This window comes from Callorhinus ursinus, unplaced genomic scaffold, assembly GCF_003265705.2.
Source record: "Callorhinus ursinus isolate GAN/ISIS: 27379988/994484 unplaced genomic scaffold, GSC_fseal_2.0 scaffold49, whole genome shotgun sequence".
In the NCBI taxonomy this organism is placed as follows: domain Eukaryota; kingdom Metazoa; phylum Chordata; class Mammalia; order Carnivora; family Otariidae; genus Callorhinus; species Callorhinus ursinus.
Genome location: NW_027397111.1, coordinates 5,518,748 through 5,542,707, shown reverse-complemented (window position 1 = coordinate 5,542,707; position 23,960 = coordinate 5,518,748). Strand labels below are relative to the sequence as shown.

Genomic DNA, 23,960 nt, shown 5'->3' with positions numbered 1-23,960 from the left:
ATGAAAATGTGAAATGTTGGGCACCTGGGTGGCTCAGTCATTAAGCGAATGCCTTCGGCTCAGGTCATGATCCCAGGATCCTGGGATCGAGGCCCGCATCAGGCTCCCTGCTCAGCGGGAGGCCTGCTTCTCCCTCTCCCACTCCCCCTGCTTGTGTTCCCTCTCTCACTTTCTATCTATCTGTCAAATAAATAAATAAAATCTTTAAAAAAAATGTGAAATGTTACAGGGAATTTTTTGTAAAACTATACAATTACTGTAAACCCCAGCAATTGTACTCTTGGTTACTTATGTCAGAGTCATGAAAAGTTATGTAAATTTATGTTCACATAAAAACATGTAAACGAATGCCCATAGCATCTTTATTTTTAATATGCATAAACTGGAATCAGCCTAGATGCCCTTTAGCGAGCAAGTACTTCCACAAACTGTGATACATACAAACCATAGAATACTACTCAGCAACAAAAACAAACAAAATTGATACACACTAAAACTGGAATGAATCTCTAGGGAATTATGCTGAGTGAAAAAAAGCCAGTCCCAAAAGGTTTTATGTGATATGATTCCATTTATATAACATTTTTGAGTGACAAAATTTTAGAATTAGGGGCAGATTAATCAAAGCTTAGAGGTTTGGTGGGGCCAGGGGAAGGATGGGAAGGTGGTTACTATAAAAGGGCAACAATGAGGGCTCCTTGTATAGGATCTGTGTTCAGTCTCTTGACAATGGTGGTAGATAATGAACCTATACGGGTGATAAAATTGTATAGAACTTAATACACACACGTAGACACTAAAACTGGGGAAACCTGAATAAGATATGTAGATTGTATCAGTGTCAGTATCCTCATTGTAATATCATACTATAGTTTTGCAAAATGTTACCGTTGAAGGAAACTGGTGTACAAGGGACTCTGTATTACTTCTTATCATTGTGAATCTACGGTTATCTCAAAAATTGCAAATAGAAAAAGTGGGTGGCTTAGGAGAAAGTTCTTTTCCTAGTCAAAACAAAACAAAAAGTATATATCCTGGGAAAGGTAGTTGAATATATCTGTAAGGAAGACATGTTACTATATATCGATAGCACAGGATTGCTAAGTACATTAAAATCTGTTAGGAAATAGTTACCAAGTGGTAGTTCAGATTTATCTTTTTTTGCTCGATCTGAAAAACAAAGTATCCTATTTTGGCACCCATTTCTTCATTCAAAATAAAATAGACATTGAATGATGAGAAAAGAATTTTATATATAGGGTAAGAGTAAAAACAATGAGAATTCATAGGCAGTGTCATTCCTTGGATATACCTTATAATTGCCTTGTGCCTAGATTTTCTGCATTAACTATAAAATTGTAATAACTCATGATGTAAGAATTCTCTTGTTCTGTTCTGAACTCTGAAAATTACAATCTAAAAAATGTGCAAATTATATTTTGTATAATAGTAAGGATTAAGCTCTAGAAAATAAATCTATTATATTCACTCTGGAGTGATGAAAAACAACCATAGTCAACCCAAAGCTAGTTTAGAAGCATGATACATGAGTAATTTAACATACTTAAGAGGACAGCTGTTGGTAACCAGAGCAAAATTTTTTGTGTATATTAATAATGGTATAGTATTTGTAGTATTTTGTTGCATTTTTATGATCCATAGCTTATTTTTTAATATGTAAAATACAGTTTGGCATGATTTTTCATAATCTACATCACATTAAGGTGAAGATAATTGTATATAGCCACATTAGCCCATCATTTACATAATTTATTTCTTCAATGGACAGATGAAGCTAATTTTTATAACTGTCTTATCTTATTTATGATTAACCTGGAGACAACTTGTTAAAAAGTGAATACGGAAGCTATAGAAAATTACTATAATATAGTTTTAACTGGTTTCTGAGTTTGGAGGATAATGGTGGCCACCAGAATCTGTTTATCTCTACACATTCTCCCCAAAAACCATAGACTAAAAGGAACACAGATAAAACCCAGGTAACCTATAAATTCTGCATTACTAGGAGACAGAACACCCTAAACCTCAAATTACTTGTAAGTAGCAAAATAATCACCAAATTCCAGCAGAGCTTCTACTTGCTGCTACAAGTCTATATGTGTGGAGAGGATGCAGTGGAAAGCCTTCGAGACTATGAAACAGAGAAGAGATTGAAAGATGTAACAAAATAAAGACAAAAGCCACCCTCAAAAGGAGAAAGTACAGCAGTACATGACAAAAGAGAGAGTGCCAAATAGGACTTGGGTCGTTTATAGCACCAGCTACAGGGAAGGAGTTCTAGAGTGAGAAGTGGCATCCTTAGAAGAATTTTGCCTCTGGGAGAGAAATAGAGAAGCATGATGCATCTGACTCATAGTAGTAAAGAGAAGAGAAAACAAGGAGAAAGCGAAAAATTAAGTATCCTGCAGAATGAAAGACGACCTCAAGCTCTGAACTCCCATCACCTGTTTAAGAAACTGCACTTCACTAAGTTGACAAAAGTTTGAGGTACTCTCAAACTAAAGAATGCTGTCCACAGAATGATGGGTTGGGTGGATGGGGGGTGGGAATCAAATTTACACAGCATCACTGTTAGAAGAAAACAGAAAATACGTATTAAAGCATTTCAACTGATGAAAATCCATCTTGCCAAAAAAAAAGCCCTCAGGAAAATAACCACACAGTAGAATGCTGTAACAGTACCCCAGACTAAATTAAATATTCTCAAACAAAACAAAACCTGGTATCCAAGAATTAAAGGAGAGAAATGAATTTAAAAACAAAACAGGAAATGTAATATGAATTGATAAAACTCAGGAAAGAAATTAGAGAAAAAGACCAAACTATGTTCAAAGTGAAGAATAAAATATAAAATGTGCAAGAGAATAGAATGGAATGGAAATCTAAAGAGAGACGTAGAATGAAAATGCAAGAAAGTAAAAAGGATCTCAGAGAAAATGAAAACTGGCAAAGGATGTCCAACATAACTGGGAGTCTGTGAAGAATAAAAACAACACAGTAGAACAAAACTTAGGAACTACAAGCCAAGAAAACTTTCTGGGAGTCAGGGAAATTTAAGTCTACTTTTGAAGGACCTGCCATGTACTTGGAAAAACTGACCTAGAATAATCAATTCAGACATATTTTGGTAAACTGTTAAACTTTAAATTGGGCTGGCATCATACTTATGAAGAGCAGCATGCAAATCATGGCAACGGAATAGCAATTTCCAGAAACTCAGGGAAAGAAAGTACAGGCCAAAGATTTGACATCTAGCCAAGTTTTTCTTCTGTTATGATGGCAGTGAGTAATTCCATTCTTGAACATTGAAGAAATTACTGACTATTATATCCATGAGCCCTTCTTGAGTTTATTAGGGGATAAACTCTATCCAATGAAGAGATCCCCAGCCCAGGGAAGCTTCAGCAAAAGTACTATGAGCACTTAATATATTAAATTATAGAAATAAGGACTAAATGAAACAAGGTGGGGACATAGGTAGAAGAATAGCATATTATATGTTAGATGGAGTAAAAGGAATACCACTCAAAAAAGAGGAAGGGGGAAAATAAGGGAAAGTAGAATGAGATCATAGATCGCTGAATGGGTAGGAGACAAAGGATAACATAAAACTAGCAAACCAGACACTAAAGGCTTAAGTAAGAAAAAGGAAAATTAAGGGCATTAACAAAAGTATAAATGCACTAGAACAAAATTACCTTCCTAAATACCAAAGGAGAATGTAAAAGGTAGCAAAACACGCCACTTAGAAGAACACAGTAAATATTACTCAGCATACATAGTAATTATAATAAACTAATTTAGATGAAACAAAACATCGTCATATCAAATATGAATGGACTTAAGTTGCCTACTAAAAGATTTTTAAGTTGGCTCATAAACATTTTATAATTTGGTTTAAGCAAGAATCCAGTAGTGGATGCTAAATCCAAGGTGGAAAGTTTAATAAGATACAGGCTTTTTGCATGGTCTCCAAGTATCTCCTTACAGATTACATATTAGCTGCAAGGGGATAAAACAGTAACTATGTAGTGGAGAAGCTGGATAACACTTTGACCAGGTGATTAAAGTTCATTTCACCAGTAGGGAGGTTGGCGATATCATGGCCTGTGACCGTGATATCCTTAGGACACTTCATAACTTAAGTGGTAGTCTAGTAAAGAATACATAGAACTTGAACCTAACGATAAGGAACATCAGACAAACCCAAATTGCAGACATTTTATAAAATAACCGGCCTCCTTCAAAAACCATTTATGTCCTGAAAGGAAGAAAGGCTTTGGAACTGTTCCAGACAAAATGAATCTGAAGAGACAGCCAAATGTAATCTGTGATCTGGATTCAGTTCTGTACTGGATGGGGAGAAAGGCATTTTTAGGATTGGGACAATTGACAAAATTGGAATATGGCAAAAGTACTTTATCAGTCTTAAATTTTCCTGAGTTTGAGAACTCTGTTGTTTATGTAAGAATATCCTTACTCTTAAAAAAAGTCACATAGAACTCTTAAGAGGGAAAGCATGATATGTAAACTTACTCCCAAATGCTTCAGAAAAATACATAATGTGTGTGAGGGTGGGAGAATGATAAAGCAGGGGTAGCAAAATACTAAAAGTTGGTGAGTCTGAATAAATTATGGGAGTTTTCTGTGCTTTAAACTTTTCTCTGAGTTTTAACTTAAAAAAATAGAAAAAGATAGCGTTAGCTATGAACTCTAGCCAGAGACTGATACACATGGTTTAGTAAAGTAGAATTTGAGTTACATAATTTTCTCTACATACCTTCCCTTTTTTTGTTAAAGTATTGAGTGTTTTACAGTTCAGTTTCTATTTGGAAAGTTTGACTAATTTGATATCAGCCTATGCTAAGCTATATATATGGCTTTTTCTATGTTATGCTTTTACAGGATTTGCCTTTTTCGTGCTTAAAATATACTTTAAAGAAAAAAAATCATTCTGAATGTTCCCCTTTCTGTGACCTCCAATAAAATGCTTGGTCATGTGGAAAAAAACCCACTATTTGGTTCTCCACTCCACCCCCCCACCCTCAGCTCCCTTGCTTTCTTGGGTTTCTGAGAACAAAATAGGAGATGGGTGAGGTTAGAAGCATTTTAAATCTTTTTATTTTTTATTCTTATCCCAAAATGAGCTATACGAAACAATATGTGCATAGTAGTTTGTTGTCAGCTATTTTACATTTTGCCAGATCAAGCTCCTTTATTTATCTTTTGAGCAACATGTTCTGAATCAAAAGAAAATATGATCAGTAGTTCTGATTAGACCATGTGTGAAGAGATCACAACAAAAGAAACTTGAGATTATGCCGTCCAGTCTTATATGTTGTATTAACTACAATTTTTTATTGTGAAAAATCAGTGATTAAAAATTTTATGTCCCCTGATTCTTAAACAATATTCATACTAAGTTTCTTGCTTCTGTCTTAAGGCTGTATGGAGAAAAGAGAACCACATGGTTCCACTAGGTGAACACTCTAAGAGCTCTCATACATTTTCAGATGGAGCAGTATCTGACATGCAGGGAGAAAGTAGCCCAGTGCTTTCCAATCTTTAGTGCAGTGGCGAATTAAGGATTGACGCTAAATATAGTGGTAAATGATGGTTACTAGATTCTTTAGTATATGCATAGTGTGAATTCTTCAGAGTTCTATTATTTACTGTACAGTTTATGAATGTCTCCTTTTACAAGAAGATTGAAGTGATGCATGTACTTTTCTAAGTATGGAATTTTTAATCTAAAGACAGGATTTTTTTTAGATTATTTAGCCGAATTCCACAATGTAAAGTCAGTGTAAAAATTAGGTAGAAGTGATTAACTGTGATGTGCAATACTAGGAAAGACAGATTTCATGCAGAATTAAAGCAATTATTTTGTCCCTCAGTTTTTATAATGACATTATATTGCTGTTGATATTTTTTTTTTCTTTTTGCATTTTGAGTTCCTCATTTTCTAGCCATTCTACTTCTGAGTATTTTGGTAATTGCAAAGTTTTTATATTCAGGGCTTTGTCATTAACATTATAATATTTTTAAGTAATTATAAAACAATTATTTTTTTTCTTACTAGGAAGAAGCATTGCATGCATTTATTCAGCCAGAGATCCTGGATGGCCCAAATCAATATTTTTGTGAACGTTGTAAGAAGAAATGTGATGCACGAAAGGTAGATGCCATGTAGAAATTAATACTAAATTACCTGAGATTATATTCCATATTCAATAGGTCCCTTTCTTTTTAGGGTCTTCGGTTTTTGCATTTCCCTTATCTGCTGACCTTACAGTTGAAAAGGTTTGATTTTGATTATACAACAATGCATAGGATTAAATTGAATGACCGGATGACATTTCCTGAAGAGCTAGATATGAGTACATTTATTGATGTTGAAGATGAGGTAAAATATTTATTCATATATTTTTTTTAAAAGATACTAGTCAATTCATTTTAGTTGGTCATGTGTTTAAGAGAGCTATTTGGGGTAACAACACTGGTGGTGTTTAGACTGTCTTTGTGATAGAAGGTATTGCTTTCTTCCCATATTTTGTAATGTCAAGTTCTATTAAAAGATCTAGATTTGTATAAGCTTTTTTTGTCCACTGTAAATTATATCTCAGATATTCTTTTTTGATCAGAATAACTTATGATATTCTTTGAAAAAAACAAAAAGAATCTCAAACTCTGGAATTATTTCTTTGAGCAATAATCTTATGTTTCATAACTTTCTTAGCAAAACAAACCAATCTAGAGGTGGGCTGCATTGTGTTTCTGGTACATAGTAAACACAGAACAAATATGTTAAGTGAAAAAATGAGCAAATCGGGTAGTATGGCCTTAATTTTTTGTATTTGTCTTAGTCTCTTTTTCAAGGATTAAGGTTTCTGGATTATTCTCCGTTAAAATTTAGCACCTCTAAAATAGACTAGGCTAGAAAGCTAGAAAATAAAGGCATTTTATCTGTTTTCCCTTTTTAAATTAGTTTTTTAGTTAAAACTTTATTTAAATAGTTTGAGAATGGGACTTTGAAGGACACCAGTAATGCTTATCATTTTTTTCCACTCATTGACCCCCCTCCAAGTTCTCTGGTTCTCCTAACCTTGATTCAGTAGGAAATTCTTAATGTCCCACTCTTTTCTTTTGGAAACTTCTGATTTCATTATAGGGGTTATTTATAATCACTGGACATAGTTATTAGAGAGTGATCTTTATTTTTTTCAAAACTACCATGAATCACTTTTTTCTGATTGGAACTCATCACTGTAGTTATAAAAATGCCTTTTCTCAAAAGCTCAAAAATGATTTTAAACATTAGGTTTTAGTTAGTGCTCTTAAGTATTAAGAGAGAATGTGGTATAGAAGAGCAGCTTTTCTGAGCCTTACTTTCTCTGTTCAGTAAGGACAATAATTGCTTTTTATGGCTTTTATAAAAAGCGTTTTGATAAAGTAGATGTTCATGGAATGGTACCTATGACCAGGTTACATTTTAAAAGGTTTAATTTAAAATAGTATTTCCGGGGGTGCCTGGGTGGCTTAGTCAGTTAAGCATCTGTCTTCGGCTCAGGTCGTGATCCCAGGGTCCTGGGATTGAATGCCACATTGGGTCGCTGCTCAGTGAGGAGTCTGTCTCTCCCGCTCCATCTGCCTCTCCCCCAGCTCATGCTCTCTCTCGCTCTCAAATAAATAAAATCTTTAAAAAAAACAAAACAAAACAAAGTAGACATAGTCTTTACAAGGGTCCTACACAAACAGAGATCAGTCAGTATTGGATTGGTTTTCTGTATATACCTAATATATTTCTTGTAAAAGGAGATCTTTTACAAATAAAGAAAACCTAGATATAATTTGACAGGAACTTTTAGGAAGTTCTAGGTCCATTTGTTGGGAGAAGAGATGTTCCAGCCTAAAGGAATGTCAGGAATGACCTCTTTGGACTTAGTGTAGAGTTCTAGAGTTGGTTTTCACTTTGAACTGAACTTTCTTGAGAGATGAAGACTGTATGTTTAGATGCAGTCCCTACAACAAAGTTCTTGTCAAATGTTGGTGCTTATTATTATATATTGCTTATTAGTTAATTTAGGAACTTCTGTACAACTTAAAAGAGCCTACATCTTAGAGAAGAATTCTCAAACTATTTAAATAAAAACATTTTTAGGTATGTATATTAAATATTAAAGGAAAAGGGGCCAAGAAGTTGGGGATTTCTAAGAAGTAGATTCCTTCAAATAAAATTTGCATGAGAGGGATTTAAAAATCTTAAAAGCATGAAAGAGTATGATTTTTTTGTTGTTATAATTCCACCTCTTGTGCACTAGAATATAAAATTCTTGAGGATAGGTACAACGTTGTTTTTCTTTCTAATTGTGTATAATACCTAGCACAATGATAAATTGAACTTTTTTGTTCAAGAAAAGAAATGATACTCTTTTGGGATTTGAGAACAAAAGCTCATTTTGGCACTTAGGTTCTCTGCTTTTATAGATTTTGGTGAAAGAAATGGTAATTTATATTGTTACTTTGCAACTACAAACATAATTGGGGTTTAATTAGAATTCTGAATCACTAATTCATTGTATTTGAATTTTAAGGAAATGAATAGAGATACTTTTAAATACACTGGTTTAATTTTATTTAAGGACTCACTAAAAGAAGATAAATTTATTTAAAATAAATACTTTTATTAGTAATATCTGAACTTATGTGAAAGAGTTAACACTTTTATCGGAACACCACTAGATAAAAAATTTTACTGAGTGTATGTTTTCCCTTTATTTAGCTTGTAATTGTAAGATAATTATGTTTTATTAAGAAATCCCCTCAGACTGAAAGTTGCACTGACAGCGGGGCAGAAAATGAAGGCAGTTGTCACAGTGATCAGATGAGCAATGATTTCTCGAATGATGATGGTGTTGATGAAGGGATCTGCCTTGAAAGTAATAGTGGAACTGAAAAGATTTCAAAACCTGGACTTGAGAAGGTACCTTTTATAGTTTGTGGGGTTTAGTTGAAAGAATAAAATAATCTCCGAGCTGCTGTATAATTCTATAGCTATTGTGACCAGTACATTCTCTTTAGGGGAAGTAATTTTTGAAAAGTAAAAACTTTTTTAAAGCTGTTTTTATGCATATATGTGATCATAATTAAACTTTAGGAAAAGGTACTTTTAGGCAGGAACGTGAATTTCTGGGAGGCTGAACTGCTGTAGCTATGTAACCAAGCTGGGTGGTGGTGTGGAAAGGGTACCTAGTGGTCAGGAAACCACTTCTGCCTTTAAAGTTACACCAGGCCTCTAAATCTTATGTCATAGTTTTCTCATATAGCAAAATGAAAGTTTTCAGCTAGATCTGTTGATTTAAAAAATTTTGGCTGTGAACTCCTTTATGAAGTAGTTATAGAATCAATCTTTTAGAAATAGGGGAAAGCCAGAGCCCTCAGCCTCCCCCTCCCCTTCCCATGAAGCCCTTAAGGCACTTAAAAAAATGATATAGTTCCAAGGATTATAATTTGACAACTACTGGATTTGATAATTTTTGTCATAAAAACTTTTATGTCACTGTGTCAGTAGTTTTTAAGATTTTATCAAACTGTTTCTTCCACATTCATATAATCTGCTTTATTGAGGGGACAGTTGTAGATCAAATGGCTTCAGCATGTGTGAATTATGAGTCACTAGCCTGAAGACTAATCAGTAATTCAAGTCTTGCAGAGAGTCATATTAAATATAGAGTTTTTTTAGACAGTATTTAAGAATGGAGTTTCTCTTGCATAAATCAATTTTTAGACCAAGACCATTATTCTAATCACTATCATCATTATCCTTTACCTTTTAAAATTACCTGTTTCAGGGCAGATAGATGATTATGAATTGCTATGTAATGAACAATGTAATTATTCATTACAATGTACATCAATGTATATTCAATAATGTACATTATTATATACATTATTATAACTTAGTCTAAAGAACACTGGATTCATACATTATAACTTAGTCTAAAGAACACTGGATTCAAGCATGGGTTGGCAAACGGTTCCCTGCCTGTTTTCCTACATAAACTATTTTTTTTTTTTTTTTTTTTGTCTTACTACACTAAGTAGGACTTCTTACACAAGGTTGAGTAAGAGTGGTAAGAAAGGACATTCTTGCCTTGCTCCCAGTCTCAGGAGGAAAGTATTCTATTTCTCACCATTAAGTATGATGTTGGTTCTAGGGTTTTTTTGTAGGTGTTCTTTATCAAGTTGAAGAGGTCTCCCTCTTCCTAGTTTGTTGAGAGTTTTTATCATGAATGAGTATTGGATTTCATGACATGCTTTTTCTGAATCAGTTGATAGGATCATGTAATTTTTCTTCTTTAGCCTGTATGACATAGATTGATTTTCTAATGTTGAACCATCTTTGCATACTTGAGAGATGTCAAATCAGGAGATCACTGTATCATAGATAGTACATAAATACATTAGAAGATGCTCCAAATCATTATATCCCTCAGCTCTTTTGTAAAGGAAATAGAATAATTGTACTTGAATAAAAACAACTATGTTTTTTGGGACTTCTTGCCTCTGCATATCAGAACAGTCTTCTGTTTAGCACCTGCTTCTAAAATTTCAGACTGTTATTTTCTTACATAAATAACATTGTATTTCAGATATGCATAGTTCCAGAGGTTATAACATAATTAAAATGTGAAGGAATGTACTGAACAAAACTGTGATATATAAAACTATGTAGTGACTTGCCATTTTAATTATCTTGGAGGAAAGTGTACCTACAATAACTATCTAGGACAACTAACATTTTATTCTGTATTAATAGAGAATAGGAAATATACAAAAAGGGACTTTTTTATTTTTCCTCTTCTCTGAGTTACTTTTATTTTTCCCCTTAGAATTCCTTGATCTATGAGCTCTTCTCCGTTATGGTTCATTCAGGGAGTGCTGCTGGTGGCCATTACTATGCTTGTATAAAGTCATTCAGTGATGAACAGTGGTACAGCTTCAATGATCAACATGTCAGCAGGGTAAGAAGGGGTTGTTTAAGATTATTCTCAAAGACAGGAGTAGAGATGTTTCTAATCAACAGCAGAGTTTATTAAAAATGGGAGACTTAGTTTGTCCAGTGAAGCATTTTAAGACACATGCTAAGTCTTTTGTTTTTGCTTTCAGTAAACTTCCTAGTTTGTTTTCCTTGTTACTTGTTTTGTTTTGTTTAAGGCTTGCTGAGTGTTTCCAGAGATAGATTCCCAATTTTTTTGTTTTTTTCTTTCCCTGAGCCATCATGCAGGCTGCCTGTTGAGGAGCACTAGAACTGATTGGCCAGTAGCAGCCACTGACTCTGATTAAATTTTGTGAATTGGTAATTGTATGGCCCATTTAACTATGAGGTTAAAAACAGGCTAGCTTGGGACACGTGGGTGGCTCAGTCGGTTAAGCGTCTGCCTTCGGCTCAGGTCATGATCCCAGGGTCCTGGGATCGAGTCCTGCATTGGGCTCCCTGCTCAGCGGGGAGCCTGCTTCTCCCTCTGCCTCTGCCTCTCTCTCTCTCTGTCTCTCATGAATAAATAAAATAAAATCTTAAAAAAAAAACAAAAAACAGCTGGCTTGTTGACATAGAGGTAATGGTATTATAGATTTTACAAAAAGGTAAATAATGTAACAACTTTTTAGATAACCCAAGAGGACATTAAGAAAACACATGGTGGATCTTCAGGAAGCAGAGGATATTACTCAAGTGCTTTTGCAAGGTAAATAACTTCCTAATTTGTACTGTTTATAAATTAGAATCAATTATAGCTTCTCAACATTTTTTACCATTAAAGAGATTTAACCCAGGGGTCAGCAAGCTATAACCCATGGATCAAACCCTGCCCGCCTCCAGTTTTTGGAAATAAAGCTTTATCAGAACACCACTGTACTCATTTGTTTAAGTATTGTGTGTTGATCTTTTCCCTTAACAACAGGTAAGTAACCGCAACAGACATATGGCCCAGAAAAAATGTGCTGACTCCTGACTTTAGTAATTGTTCTAGGACACAGGTTTTTTGAAGACTTAACTGTGTTACCAAGAGGAAATGTGGAATCTTCTCAGAAATCCATTGGGAAGAGCAAAGTAGATTCTCCTTTTATTTTCTAGAATACTTTAAGTTTGAACCTAAGAACAGTTATGTGGTCTTCTAGTTGTTTGAAACAACAAAAAACTACGATTTAAAAAAAATATTTGGTGCTAGGAAATGGAACCTTTACAATTTCCTTTTTGTTGACATTAATCTTTTTTATATTTCTGCTAGCTCCACAAATGCATATATGCTGATATATAGACTGAAGGATCCAGGACGAAATGCAAGTATGTTAGCATGTAGCTATTTGATTTTAATCTGTACTAATATCTTTTGCAAGTTTTGCAAACCCAGATAACTACTTTTAAATGATAGTATGCTTAAGTTTTTTTATTCCTAGAAAAATTAATTATAAAGACTGTTATGAGATAATACCAAGTGGTAAAAACACTTGGAAAAAAGTTGAAATGTTTTTTAATACACTAAGAGACAAAATTTACTCTACATAAAAAAATTGGATATTTATTTGCAGGGAGATTGTATTCAATGATAACCCCCAGACCTGTGTAACGGTCCTCACTTGCCATCTAGATGGCCTAGAGCAAGTGATTTAACTTTTCTAAATCTTACTTTCCACATCTGTAAAATGGGGATGATTACAGTATTTTATAGGATTGTAATGAAAAGTTAAATAAGATAACATATTTTTAGCATTTACCGTCATGTCTAGCACATAGTAAAAATTCAAATTTAGCTATTATTTCTTTTTTTATTATAAGTTTTTGGAGTATTTTTAGTATCTAAATGCTATGACTAGGGGCCCTAAATGAAGTAAACTTCTGACTTACCACTCCAGAAATTTTTCTAAGAACTAGAATTATCTTTGCTTATTTGCTTAAAAAGCAAATAACGTTTTATGATTCTAGTTTTGTATCCTTTATTATATCCTCATTATATTGAGAACCCCCGAAATAATCCTGTATACAAAGCATGCGAGTTTGTCTTTTTTTCTCTTTTTTATTATTAATTTAAAAAATTGCAGTTCCCCTTTTTTCTTAATGCTGACTCTGACTGAAGCAGTATTGCAAATAACTAGGGGTGTGTGAGTGTACCTATAGATATATACACAACTGATATGTTGCTCACATTCTTTTCGTAATTGTTATAATTGTCCTTGATTTCAACATACTTCCTTTGTTTAGCAACTACCATACTGTAAAATCTGTTTTGGATAGTGTAATATGTTTTTGTTTACATTTTTGGAAACCCTCATATTGTGAATTCAGTTGGTACAAGGCTTAAAACTTTACCTTTGATAATCCAGAGTCCAGAGTCTGTCATATAGTGGCTGTTCAATAATTTACTATAGAATTAATGGGAGTGAAAGGAAGTTGTAACAAGAAGTCATTTCAGAACAGAGATTTCAGAGTAGTCATTCTGACTTTACAGATAAAGGAACGATACCCCAAAGATTAACTTGTCCAAGGTCATAGCTTCCTGGAGGCAGAGCCAGGTTTGTAGTTCACGTATCTTCTGTGGCACCCAGCATTCCAGATGTTTCCATTAGGGCAATAACTCAGTTTTCCTTTATCTAGTCCCTAAACTGTAGTTTTGTGATGAAGCACCAGAGGGCGCTCTGTGTATGATACGGAATATTTTTGCAATTAGAGCTCATTTCTAGAAATAGTGGATTTTGACCTTCCACAGGGATGTGATTTTTATGTATATATAAGTTGTTCTCCCTATTTAATGCCTGCTAATCATTGGTTTACTAAATAGTGTCATAATTTCATACTGTCACTTTTAATACTTTGAGTTACATATAAAATTCTGTAAATAGAAGGTAGCTAAAAGATTGCTTTGAGAACAAAGATGAGTGTATTAGTGAGTAATAATAAGTAGTAGCACCAACAGCATTTATTACATTTTATTATATCCCGGGTAATTACTCTGTAGGGGAGCGCTGCTAATAAGCTGAAGAAATTGAGGCCTGGACAAGTAAACTTGCCCTGGGTCACATGGTTTGATGGTGATAACACAGTTTGAAATCAGAAATGATTTTATTTCCAAGTTTCAGAGAGGCTTTTTAATTCTAGAAGTCCTAATCTACATACTAGAGTTTTCCTGGAGCCAAGAGATATTATGGATTAAATATATGGCTTTTTAAAATATGGCCTAACCATATGCCATTATCAACTGCCTCTTCACCCTTGTCTGGAAGAAGTTGATGTTCCAAGTTGAGAGAGTGATGTAATTGAGATATGTTTTGACGAGAGCTGTTGTAGAAGTATATACTATGGGCACATAATGGAACAAAATTAAGTAAAGGAAGATCAATTTCCAATGACTCTGTCTTACCCTGTTTTTATTACAATAGAATTTCTAGAAGTAGATGAATATCCAGAACATATTAAAAACTTGGTACAGAGAGAAAGAGAATTGGAAGAACAAGAAAAAAGGCAACGAGAAATTGAGCGCAACACATGCAAGGTTAGATTTCATAATTGTACTTTTTATTAAAAAATGCTATTGAAGTTTGCTTGACTGCAGTTCTCATAACATACTCATTGGGTTGATTCTGTCGACAGTTATGCTATCATGATCATTAAGCAATGTAGCCAACTGTATTACTGAGGGAAGATAGAGTTTTTATTTTATGCATTAAAAAACACTAACATATAGTGATAATACTCAGTGCTGGTAAGGTTACAGTGATAAGAACATTGTCACATTCTGCTACAAGAATAATAAACTGGTAAGACCTTATTGCATAGAAATTGAGTAGAATTTATCAAGAGCCTTAAGCAAATTTATGTATTTTTATATAATTCTCTTAAGGAAATCCCTAATGAGATAAACCACACATGCTGTTAAAATTTTGATCACAAGGACATTCATGGTATTTTCCAAACTAGAAAAAAATTTGAAACAACCTGAATGTATATCAGAAGGAGAATGATTATTTAAATTGTGATACGTGCTTATCAAGAAATGTACAGTTGTTAAAATTAATATTTTTGAATTCTTTTTTATGAGACATAGTCACTATCAATTACTGAGAAAAATAGACACGGGAGAGAATGATCTCAGTTATGTTTTTTTAAAAAATTACAATATTTGGGGCACCTGGGTGGCTCAATCAGTTAAGCGTCTGCCTTTGGCTTAGGTCATGATCCCAGAGTTCCAGGATCGAGCCCCATATCAGGCTCCCTGCTCAGTGGGGTGTCTGCTTCTCCCTCTCCCTCTGCCCCTCCTCCTGCTCCTTCTCTCTCTCTGCTTCTCTCTCGCTCCCTCTCAAATAAATAAATAAAATCTTTAAAAAAAATTTACAATATTTTGTGGTGCCTGGGTGGCTCAGTCTGTTGAGCCGACTCTTGATTTCGGCTCAGGTTCTGATTCAGGGTCGTGGGATCGAGCTCCATGTCGGGGTCTGAACTGGGAGTCTGCTGGAGATGCTCTCTGTCCCTCTGCCCCTCCCCTGCTCGCTCTCTCTTTCTCCTGCTTATGTTCTCACTCTCTCGCTCTCTGACTCTCTCTAAAATAAATCTTATAAAAATTGCAATATTTTGACTCTTAGGAAAAAAATGCTGTCTACAAAAGAATTATGTTTTGATTCATGACCTGAGGTGATGATGATATTTTACATTTTCTAGATAAAATTATTCTGTTTGCATCCTGTGAAACAAGTAATGATGGAAAATAAATTGGAGGTTCATAAGGATAAGACATTAAAGGAAGCAGTAGAAATGGCTTATAAGGTACGTTTAATTGCACTGTTGGACAGTATCAATATCTCAGGTAACAGTATTAACATCTCTTTCAAAATTATGATTAGAGTCAGTAGTAATACAAGCACCTGCAGTCATATTGATAGCCCATTTACAGCATCTGTCTCTCTCAAGGGTGTAGTTTACACCTCTCCTATGGAACACACTCAGTTGCGTTTGAGAAATTGCTCATTCTGAAAGCCAGTTCGGTTTTGTAGAACAAGAATTAGAATTAGAAACAAAAGGGGCGCCTGGGTGGCTCAGTCATTAAGCGTCTGCCTTCGGCTCAGGTCATGATCCCAGGATCCTGGGATCGAGCCCTGCATCGGGCACCCTGCTCCGAGGGAAGCCTGCTTTTAAACCCTTTCCCACTCCCCCTGCTTGTGTTCCCTCTCTCGCTGTCTCTGTCTGTCAAAATGAATAAATAAAATCTTTAAAAAAAAAAAGAATTAGAAACAAAAATATTTATTTGTTCTTTTCGTTCATTTAGCAGATAATGTATTGAGAGCCTTCCACAATTTGCAAATATGTTATTGTTTAGATGCTATAAAGTAAATCAGTAATATGTTGAGATTATTTCTCCTGAGATGTTAACCATGAGAAGGAGACAGCTATGCAGAAAGTTGGGGGAGAATATTTTAGTAGAGATGACAACATATATAAAAACTGAGATGAAGACATGGCTGGCATGATCAGAAAACTGAAAAAAGGGACATTGTGTTCAGATTGTCTTGAATGAGAATAGAGTAGTATAGGGGCACCTGGGTGGCTCAGTCATTAAGTGTCTGCCTTCGGCTCAGGTCATGATCCCAGGGTCCTGGGATCGAGCCCCACATCAGGCTCCCTGCTCCGAGGGAAGCCTGCTTTTAAACCCTCTCCCACTCCCCCTGCTTGTGTTCCCTCTCTCGCTGTCTCTCTGTCAAATAAATAAAATCTTAAAAAAGAGAGACTAGAGTAGCATAAAATAAGAGACTTTATGAGTAGAAGTTTGCAATTCTGAGAATAATGGAAAGTTATTAGTGGGCTTTGAAAGGCAAATTGAAAGGGAAGCATTCTTTAATCAGATTGTTCTAAATGTCATCTGTAACACTTGACAAAAATATTTTTTGCCCTTTCCATGTAAATATTAATATCATTGAACTGAAATTAAAGTCATTAGAGAAAAAATTGCATACTACGTCATTTCATTTATAATTTTTATATAGACCCACTGAGAGAACTAAAAATGGCTGACATTGTTTCTCAAAGTGTGATCCATATTTGATTGTGTGACTATTCTAATTAATGCCACTGGTCCTCACTACACCGTAAGTACTTACAAAGGCAAAGAGTGTTTTGGTGTGGCTCATAATCGCATTTCCTGTACTTTTACCTGGTATGCAAGAGAATCAAATTTGGATGGGTATGTGGATGAGTAAATGAATGACCAAACAGTAAAATGGATGGATGATTCTGGATTTACCTCACTAAAAGTAAAAATCCTTTAAACACAGTGGTGGACTCCAAGCATCATCTTTGCAAACAATAGTGAAACCAAATGAGACTAAAATGGAGAAAACATCTTACCTAAATAGTTTTACAATTAGTGATAGCAGTAATGGTAGTTTATATTCCATCAGTTTTTAATGCAGGAAGGAAAAAAAAGTCTTAAAAATAGAAAGTAAAAGTTCATAAATATAAAGAATCAGACAAGGAGAAGAGAGAAATAAATCAGTCTTATGTACCAGAAAGAAAGCTCTGTCTTTGGGGAGAGCTGGGGGGTGAGTAGAGGTCAGGTTTACTGTTTTTCTTGAAAGTCATAATCACAAACTTTAAATAAGTATGAAATACTTTGAAGTAATCCTGTGTGTCTCCAGGCAGTTCATTTTTCACTTAAGAGATGTTGCATCCAGAGTATGCCATCTACCAGTGACATGAGCTAGAGGGAAATTTATGACAGAAATTCCTGTGCCCTGAGCTATAGGTACTCTGGAGGCTCATCTGGGAAGGGAGCTAGCTGCAGGGTGGCGCATGGGGGACACAGAAGCTGTGGTCTCTGTGGTGACTCTGCGAGGCATGCTGTCCTCTGCACTTGTGAGTCACCAGTTCTTCTCCAGACTGAATTCATAAACAGAAGCCACATCTTCTCATTGGTCGTTCTCCCTGGTGTTCCAACTTAGTGATTATAGAGCACAGCTTATAATACATTGACTTTGAGTCCATCTAAAGTTTAGAGTGTTAACTTTTTTTAAAAGCAGAATTGTCTTTAAAATTTGTTGGTGCATAAGTTGTATGATTTGGGGATAATGAAATAATGGTTATTTAAAAGTAGCATTGAAGTTGTGCCTTTAACTTTGATGTCTTTGAGCTCTGATGTAAATCATAAATATATGGATTTTATTGTTAGGACATATTGGTAGTGCAATTACACATCAGACTAAAATACCACATATATTTTTTTCTTTTTTCTTGGGCGTCATTTTTGTTTAGATGATGGATTTAGAAGAAGTCATACCCATGGATTGCTGTCGCCTTGTTAAATACGACGAGTTTCATGATTATCTTGAACGATCGTATGAAGGAGAAGAAGATACACCAATGGGACTTCTACTAGGAGGAGTCAAGTCAACATATATGTTTGATCTGCTGTTGGAGACGAGAAAGCCTGATCAAGTTTTCCAGTCTTATAAACCTGGAGGTAAAGAATTTTATGGTATTTTGAGTTGTACTGAACTTAAAATTTCCATGAGAAGGTTTTTTGTTAATAGAAATTAATTTAATTTTAAATTTTTATTCTCAAGATGCAGCATAGTTTTGATAGGTTAAGAAGTAGTCAGCAACAAGCTTGTGATTAAATTCTAGATTCCTTTCAAAGAGCTATACACAAAATTTAAAAAAAAATAGGTTTTTTTAGCTTGTAGTTTTCAGTGGGATTTTTCTCTTTCAGTACTGAATCATCCTCCTTTCTCTCCTCCTGTTCCCTACTCCCTCTACTTAGAGAGGAGACCCTGGTCCAAAAAAAATATATTCCCATAAAGTCTCAGAAGTAGAGTGTATTTTTCAGAGTCTCCTTGAAGAGGTGGTTTCATAAGCTGTCACTGCCAACACTTTATTTTTCTTCATCCTCTCCATTTTTACAGATCCCAGGGACTTTAGCTTTTTCTGTTTTCAATAAATCCATCACATTTCTCAGTATCTTGGGAGTTTCTTTCTTTCTTTGAGACTGATCTGGAAAGCAAAATACCATGCCCCACCTGTACCCAGGGTGGTCCCTAAAGACAGTTAATGTCCAAAGTCTTCTAGTAATCACTATATGTAAACTGTAACAAATAGGGGACAGTCAAAATGTTTAAATAATCTTGGAGAATTCTTACTGTTGTTGTGACCCTAAATCCCTTGCATCGATTGTTAATCGGAATTCAGACTTATGTTTTCTACTTTTATTCCTAGAAATTTAACTTATAAAATCTTCTTCTACTCTTCCAAATTCTTTTCCTCTGTGGATCCTATATGCCTCTCTTTTTATTTATTTATTTTTAATCAAGGCTCCTCTTTTCAAAGTAGATTAAGTATGGCATTCTTTAAAGGGCTCCATCAGTCAGACTCTGCTCTGTTTGTAAAGAGTTCCTTTGGAGCATTTCCTTGCAGATTATTTTTGGGCTAGATAGCAAAAATTATGATTAAAGTATAACATGAGTCAAGAATAAAACCACTTTTTAACAAGAGAACTCTAAATGTGAGTGTGGATTGTAAAACTTACAGATAAAGTACTCTTTGTTCATTAATAATGAAGATTTTAGCAGAATATTTTGTCAGATTTAGATTAGCAACTTAGGGCAAAAACTGAGGATTTATGTATGCTTCATAAAAGAAATTAAAACAGGGCAGAGAATAACTAACAGTAGTGTTCTAATTTGCTTTTCTAGTGACTAAAAGTTTAGTTATATATAATCTGAAAACAGAAGAGGAGGACATAGGGTTAAATTGTAATATGAAGAATTTAAGTGGAAAAAAAAAAACCATGTAAACCAAAGCAGTAGAATTTTCTGTAGGATGTAGAGAATATTTTGAAGAGAGGAAGCGTTTGGTTATGAACAAGGTCTTGAGTGATAAAGTGAAGTAGGGCTGCTATGTCCCCTTTAGAATTTGCTTTGCATTCTCTAGTTATTTATATTTATTTAGTGTTGTGGTTTGGGTCTGTATTTTGGAACTTTGGATATTTTTAACATGCTTGATAAATTTGACAGTGTGTTATGTTTTCTAAGGAAACAAAGCATGTATTTTTAAAAAATCATAGTTTGACTTGTCATTGTTTTAAAGAGATGTACAAGAACTTTTTCCATTTCCATTTCCATTTCCATTCTTCCACTCCAAAGAATTTCCATTTCTTTGTAGCTGTTTGTAATGTGATAAATTGTGAAAGAGAAGTTATAACTTGTATCATATACATGTATAACATTGTATGTTTACCATCTTAATAGTTAGAAAAATGTTATCTTTGCCACCTATTGGAAACACATGAGAAGTGCAGTGCTCGTGTGAAATATATTCTTAAAAATAACCTCCAGTTATGTATTTATGTTTTTCAAATGGGACAGAAGTGATGGTGAAAGTTCACGTTGTTGATCTTAAGGCAGAATCTGTAGCTGCTCCTGTCACAGTTCGTGCTTACTTAAATCAAACAGTCACAGAGTTCAAACAACTTATTTCAAAGGTAAGTTTTAAAATTGGTCAGTGAGTATTTTTGAGTGTCTGCTCTGTATAAAGCATTATGTGATAGTTACGAGTAAGGTATAGGAGTGAATATTTCCTGGCGGGAGGCAAGTATATTCAGAAGAGGAGGACACCTTGAGTGGAAGACACCAATTGACCAAAGTGTGGAGGTCAGGAAGGGTGAGGCGAGTGCACACAGCAACGGCACATGTGTCTGGCTGGATCTCTGGCAAGTACCTGCCCAGAAATAGAAGGTAGTTCATTTCGTGGAGGGTCTTTAAGTAGTAAACACAAAAGGATGAGCTCTACTTGATGTAGGCAATAGGAAGTAGGATATTTGTTTGTTTTCCTAAGAACAGCCATGGCATGTTGAGAGCTGTGCTGTAGCTCTGGTGACACTAGACTAGTGTTCCACACGGATGGAGGGGGAGACAGGAACGTAGATGAGGAGGCTGTTGAAATAACACAGGTGAAGGCAATGGACCAGAAATGAGAGAAGGTGTAGATTGTTAGAATGATTCTATAAATAGAATCTGCTAGACTTGTGACTGGTTGGAGTAAGGCAGGAAGGAGCCCAGATGACCTGAGGAGTTGCAAACTTGGGTAACCACAAAGGTGTAGTGATCTAGTGATAGAAATAGAAGAGTAGGGTGGGGGAGCAGATTTGACAAGGAAGGTGATGAATTAAATGTTGACCACATTCGGTGAGTTAGTGATAAAGAACAAACTCATTCAGAATTTTCGAGCTGGAAAAGTATGATGAAAACATTCAAATTTCCTTGGACAAAAAGCTAGTCCACTCCAAATAAAACTGTTATACTGTACTCTGTAGAACATTGAGCACACAAACATAGGTAAAATTGTTCAGGGTTCTTAAGCCCTAGGTTCAGATGCCTTGGTGTAGTGGAAATTGTTCAGTAATAGCAAAGCAAGAAGTTGATCTACTTTTCAATCATTCATCTTATGGCAGTATTGCCTTTTATCTCATCTGGGGTCTTTTAATGCCTACTTTAACAGGGTTGTTGTGAATGTTAATGGAACAAATAAATGCTTTGTTTGGGGGGGAAAAATTGTTATTACATAAAAGTTGGGTTTTAATTCTTCCTACATTAACAAAGCAACAACTTCTAACACTTCTGCCTGAGTAATAATTGGAGGAGACAAATCACGTTTTGGAGTTACATTTTACAATTAAATTGCTCATAAAAGGACTACATTAGTGTACTTGCTCTGTATTACAGTTTAATCTAGAGTATGAGCCCTGAGGTAGAATACAAAAGAAACACGTGATGTTCCTTTCCCTGAAAAAGCTAGTAATTTTGTTGGGGAAAAATACGTGTGTAGAGAATAAAGGCAGTTACAAAATATTTTGCTAAGAAATGCGGTGGTTGAAGTATAACTAGACTGCCTAAGAATTAGTTATCATTAGTTGTATTGAAAACAAATCATGTTTTTTAAAACGCAGATTTCTTTGTTCATTTCTTGTGAAATTCCTATAATGACACCTCAAATTAAGGATGTGTAATTTTAGAATAACTTTAAATTTTACTTATAATTAATATCATTTTACACAGAAGAATGATTTAGAAAAGTATTAACAACTATTCACAGAATACAAAATAACCCATCAAAAGTTCAGAAGTTAAACAGGTATTGGTTTGACACCCACTCTCAAAGAGTCAGTTATTCTGTTTCATTGAAACCAGATCACCTCATTTACTTTGCAAGTATGAGAGGAATAGAAGTTTTAGTAAAAAATCGTTACCTTAAAAGTAGTTTCAGAGCATACATTTGTTAAGTGATACTTTGTTCACCTAATTTAGAACATAATTAATGGATAAGACTAAAATTTTTCCACAGATCCTAAAAATTTTGTAAACCTCTACAAAAATTATTTTCTCTGAATTTTCTTTCTGCTCTTTTTAAGAACTCAGCAGTGTCTCATTGTCCACATTTCCAAGTCAAGAAGAATTATCCTTGCGAGTCCTTTTTTTATCAAATCATTTCCGTTACAGGCCATCCACTTACCTGCTGAAACAATGCGGATAGTGCTGGAACGCTGCTACAATGACCTCCGCCTTCTCACTGTGCCCAGTAAGACCCTGAAAGCTGAAGGGTTTTTTAGAAGTAACAAGGTACGTCTTTTAGTTGTTCATTACTATTTTCTATGCTGGTTATAGTAAATAAAGTTTTATATTTTAAGGCTGGCCTCTAGAGCTCTCCACCATTTGTCTTTAATTTCCCTTGTGAATTCTCCCATCCTCTCAGTAATTACCATCCTTTGTAATTGGTCATATCAGGCTTCTTTCAGCAGGACCAGTCCTGCTGGTCCTCCTCTATGTCTTGTTCACCTGCAGTGTTCTTCCCCCTCTCCCTATATTTATTTTTCAAGCCCCAGATTAGTCCTGACTCTTTGGTGAAGCCTTATGACTGTTTCTATCCACAACAGTCATGTCCTCTGAATTCTTGAATTATAATTCTGTGAATTATGTTACATTCATTATTGAGCTTCTCCCATAAAGCAGGACTTCATGGTGAAAGTCAGAGACATGCCTACTCTAGAGAAGGTTGTCATTTTGGGTTCACCCAACATTATTCCCTTTCTCTACTTATTTATCTCTGATAGAAAAGAGAAAGTTCACATTGATCTGTTTGTGTCACCTCTTGATACCATTATGTGTTCTATCATTTATCATTTTTCCTGTGTGTTTATTCCTAATGCCATCAGTTTACTCTAGATAAATTGTATCCAAAATTTTTGTTTGCCATGTTTTATTTATTGCCTTTTCCAATCTCATTCATCTTAATGCGGTCTCGAGTCTTTTATCTCATTTAACCTTTTTTGGTGTTGTCATATTAATCCCAATGTGTAATTTTTATTCACCTCTGTTTTTTTTTCTATATGCAACTTTTTTTCTTTTCTTTTTTTTTAAGTTTTTATTGTTATGTTAATCACCATACATTACATCATTATCACCTTTGTTTTCTTTGGATACTTTTGCACAGTGCTTCTGTGTGTGTCATTAAAATCTCTAATGCATCCTAATGCCATTGTAGGGTGAAAAGTGGGAGGGATCACACTTTATTTTTTTCTTTAAATGGTCAGCTAATAGTCCTGATTGTAACATTTATTGAACAGTTATCAACTCTCGTTTGATTTATATTTAACCACCTACTTCCCCCAGATTATTTGAAAAACATCCCTAGATGAAATATTATTTCATCTATAAATAATCTGAATATATATCTCTAAAAGGTGAGAACTTTAAAAAAAAACCATAATTATATTATTACATCTAGAAAATTAACAGAAATGCTTTAATATCAACTGATATCTAGTCAATATTCAAATTTCCGTGATTATCTTGTAAAATTTTTTTCTGATAAGATTTGTTTGTTCAAATAGGATCCAAATAAAGTC

The 23,960-nt window shown here is 34.6% G+C and overlaps 1 protein-coding gene across 2 annotated transcripts in view; it reads left to right on the top strand.

The window, feature by feature from the left end:
* The window catches only part of USP47 (ubiquitin specific peptidase 47), a 109,898-nt gene that overhangs the window by 70,177 nt on the left and 15,761 nt on the right, over nt 1-23,960 (top strand). For both annotated transcript variants that reach the window (XM_073882912.1, XM_025894076.2), the window contains 11 exons: nt 6,104-6,199; nt 6,275-6,427; nt 8,837-9,004; nt 10,914-11,045; nt 11,692-11,768; nt 12,312-12,367; nt 14,458-14,570; nt 15,734-15,838; nt 18,317-18,524; nt 20,425-20,540; nt 22,555-22,674. In XM_073882912.1, the coding sequence (XP_073739013.1) occupies nt 6,104-6,199; nt 6,275-6,427; nt 8,837-9,004; nt 10,914-11,045; nt 11,692-11,768; nt 12,312-12,367; nt 14,458-14,570; nt 15,734-15,838; nt 18,317-18,524; nt 20,425-20,540; nt 22,555-22,674 (1,344 nt within the window). The remainder of the gene's footprint in view (nt 1-6,103; nt 6,200-6,274; nt 6,428-8,836; nt 9,005-10,913; nt 11,046-11,691; nt 11,769-12,311; nt 12,368-14,457; nt 14,571-15,733; nt 15,839-18,316; nt 18,525-20,424; nt 20,541-22,554; nt 22,675-23,960) is intronic.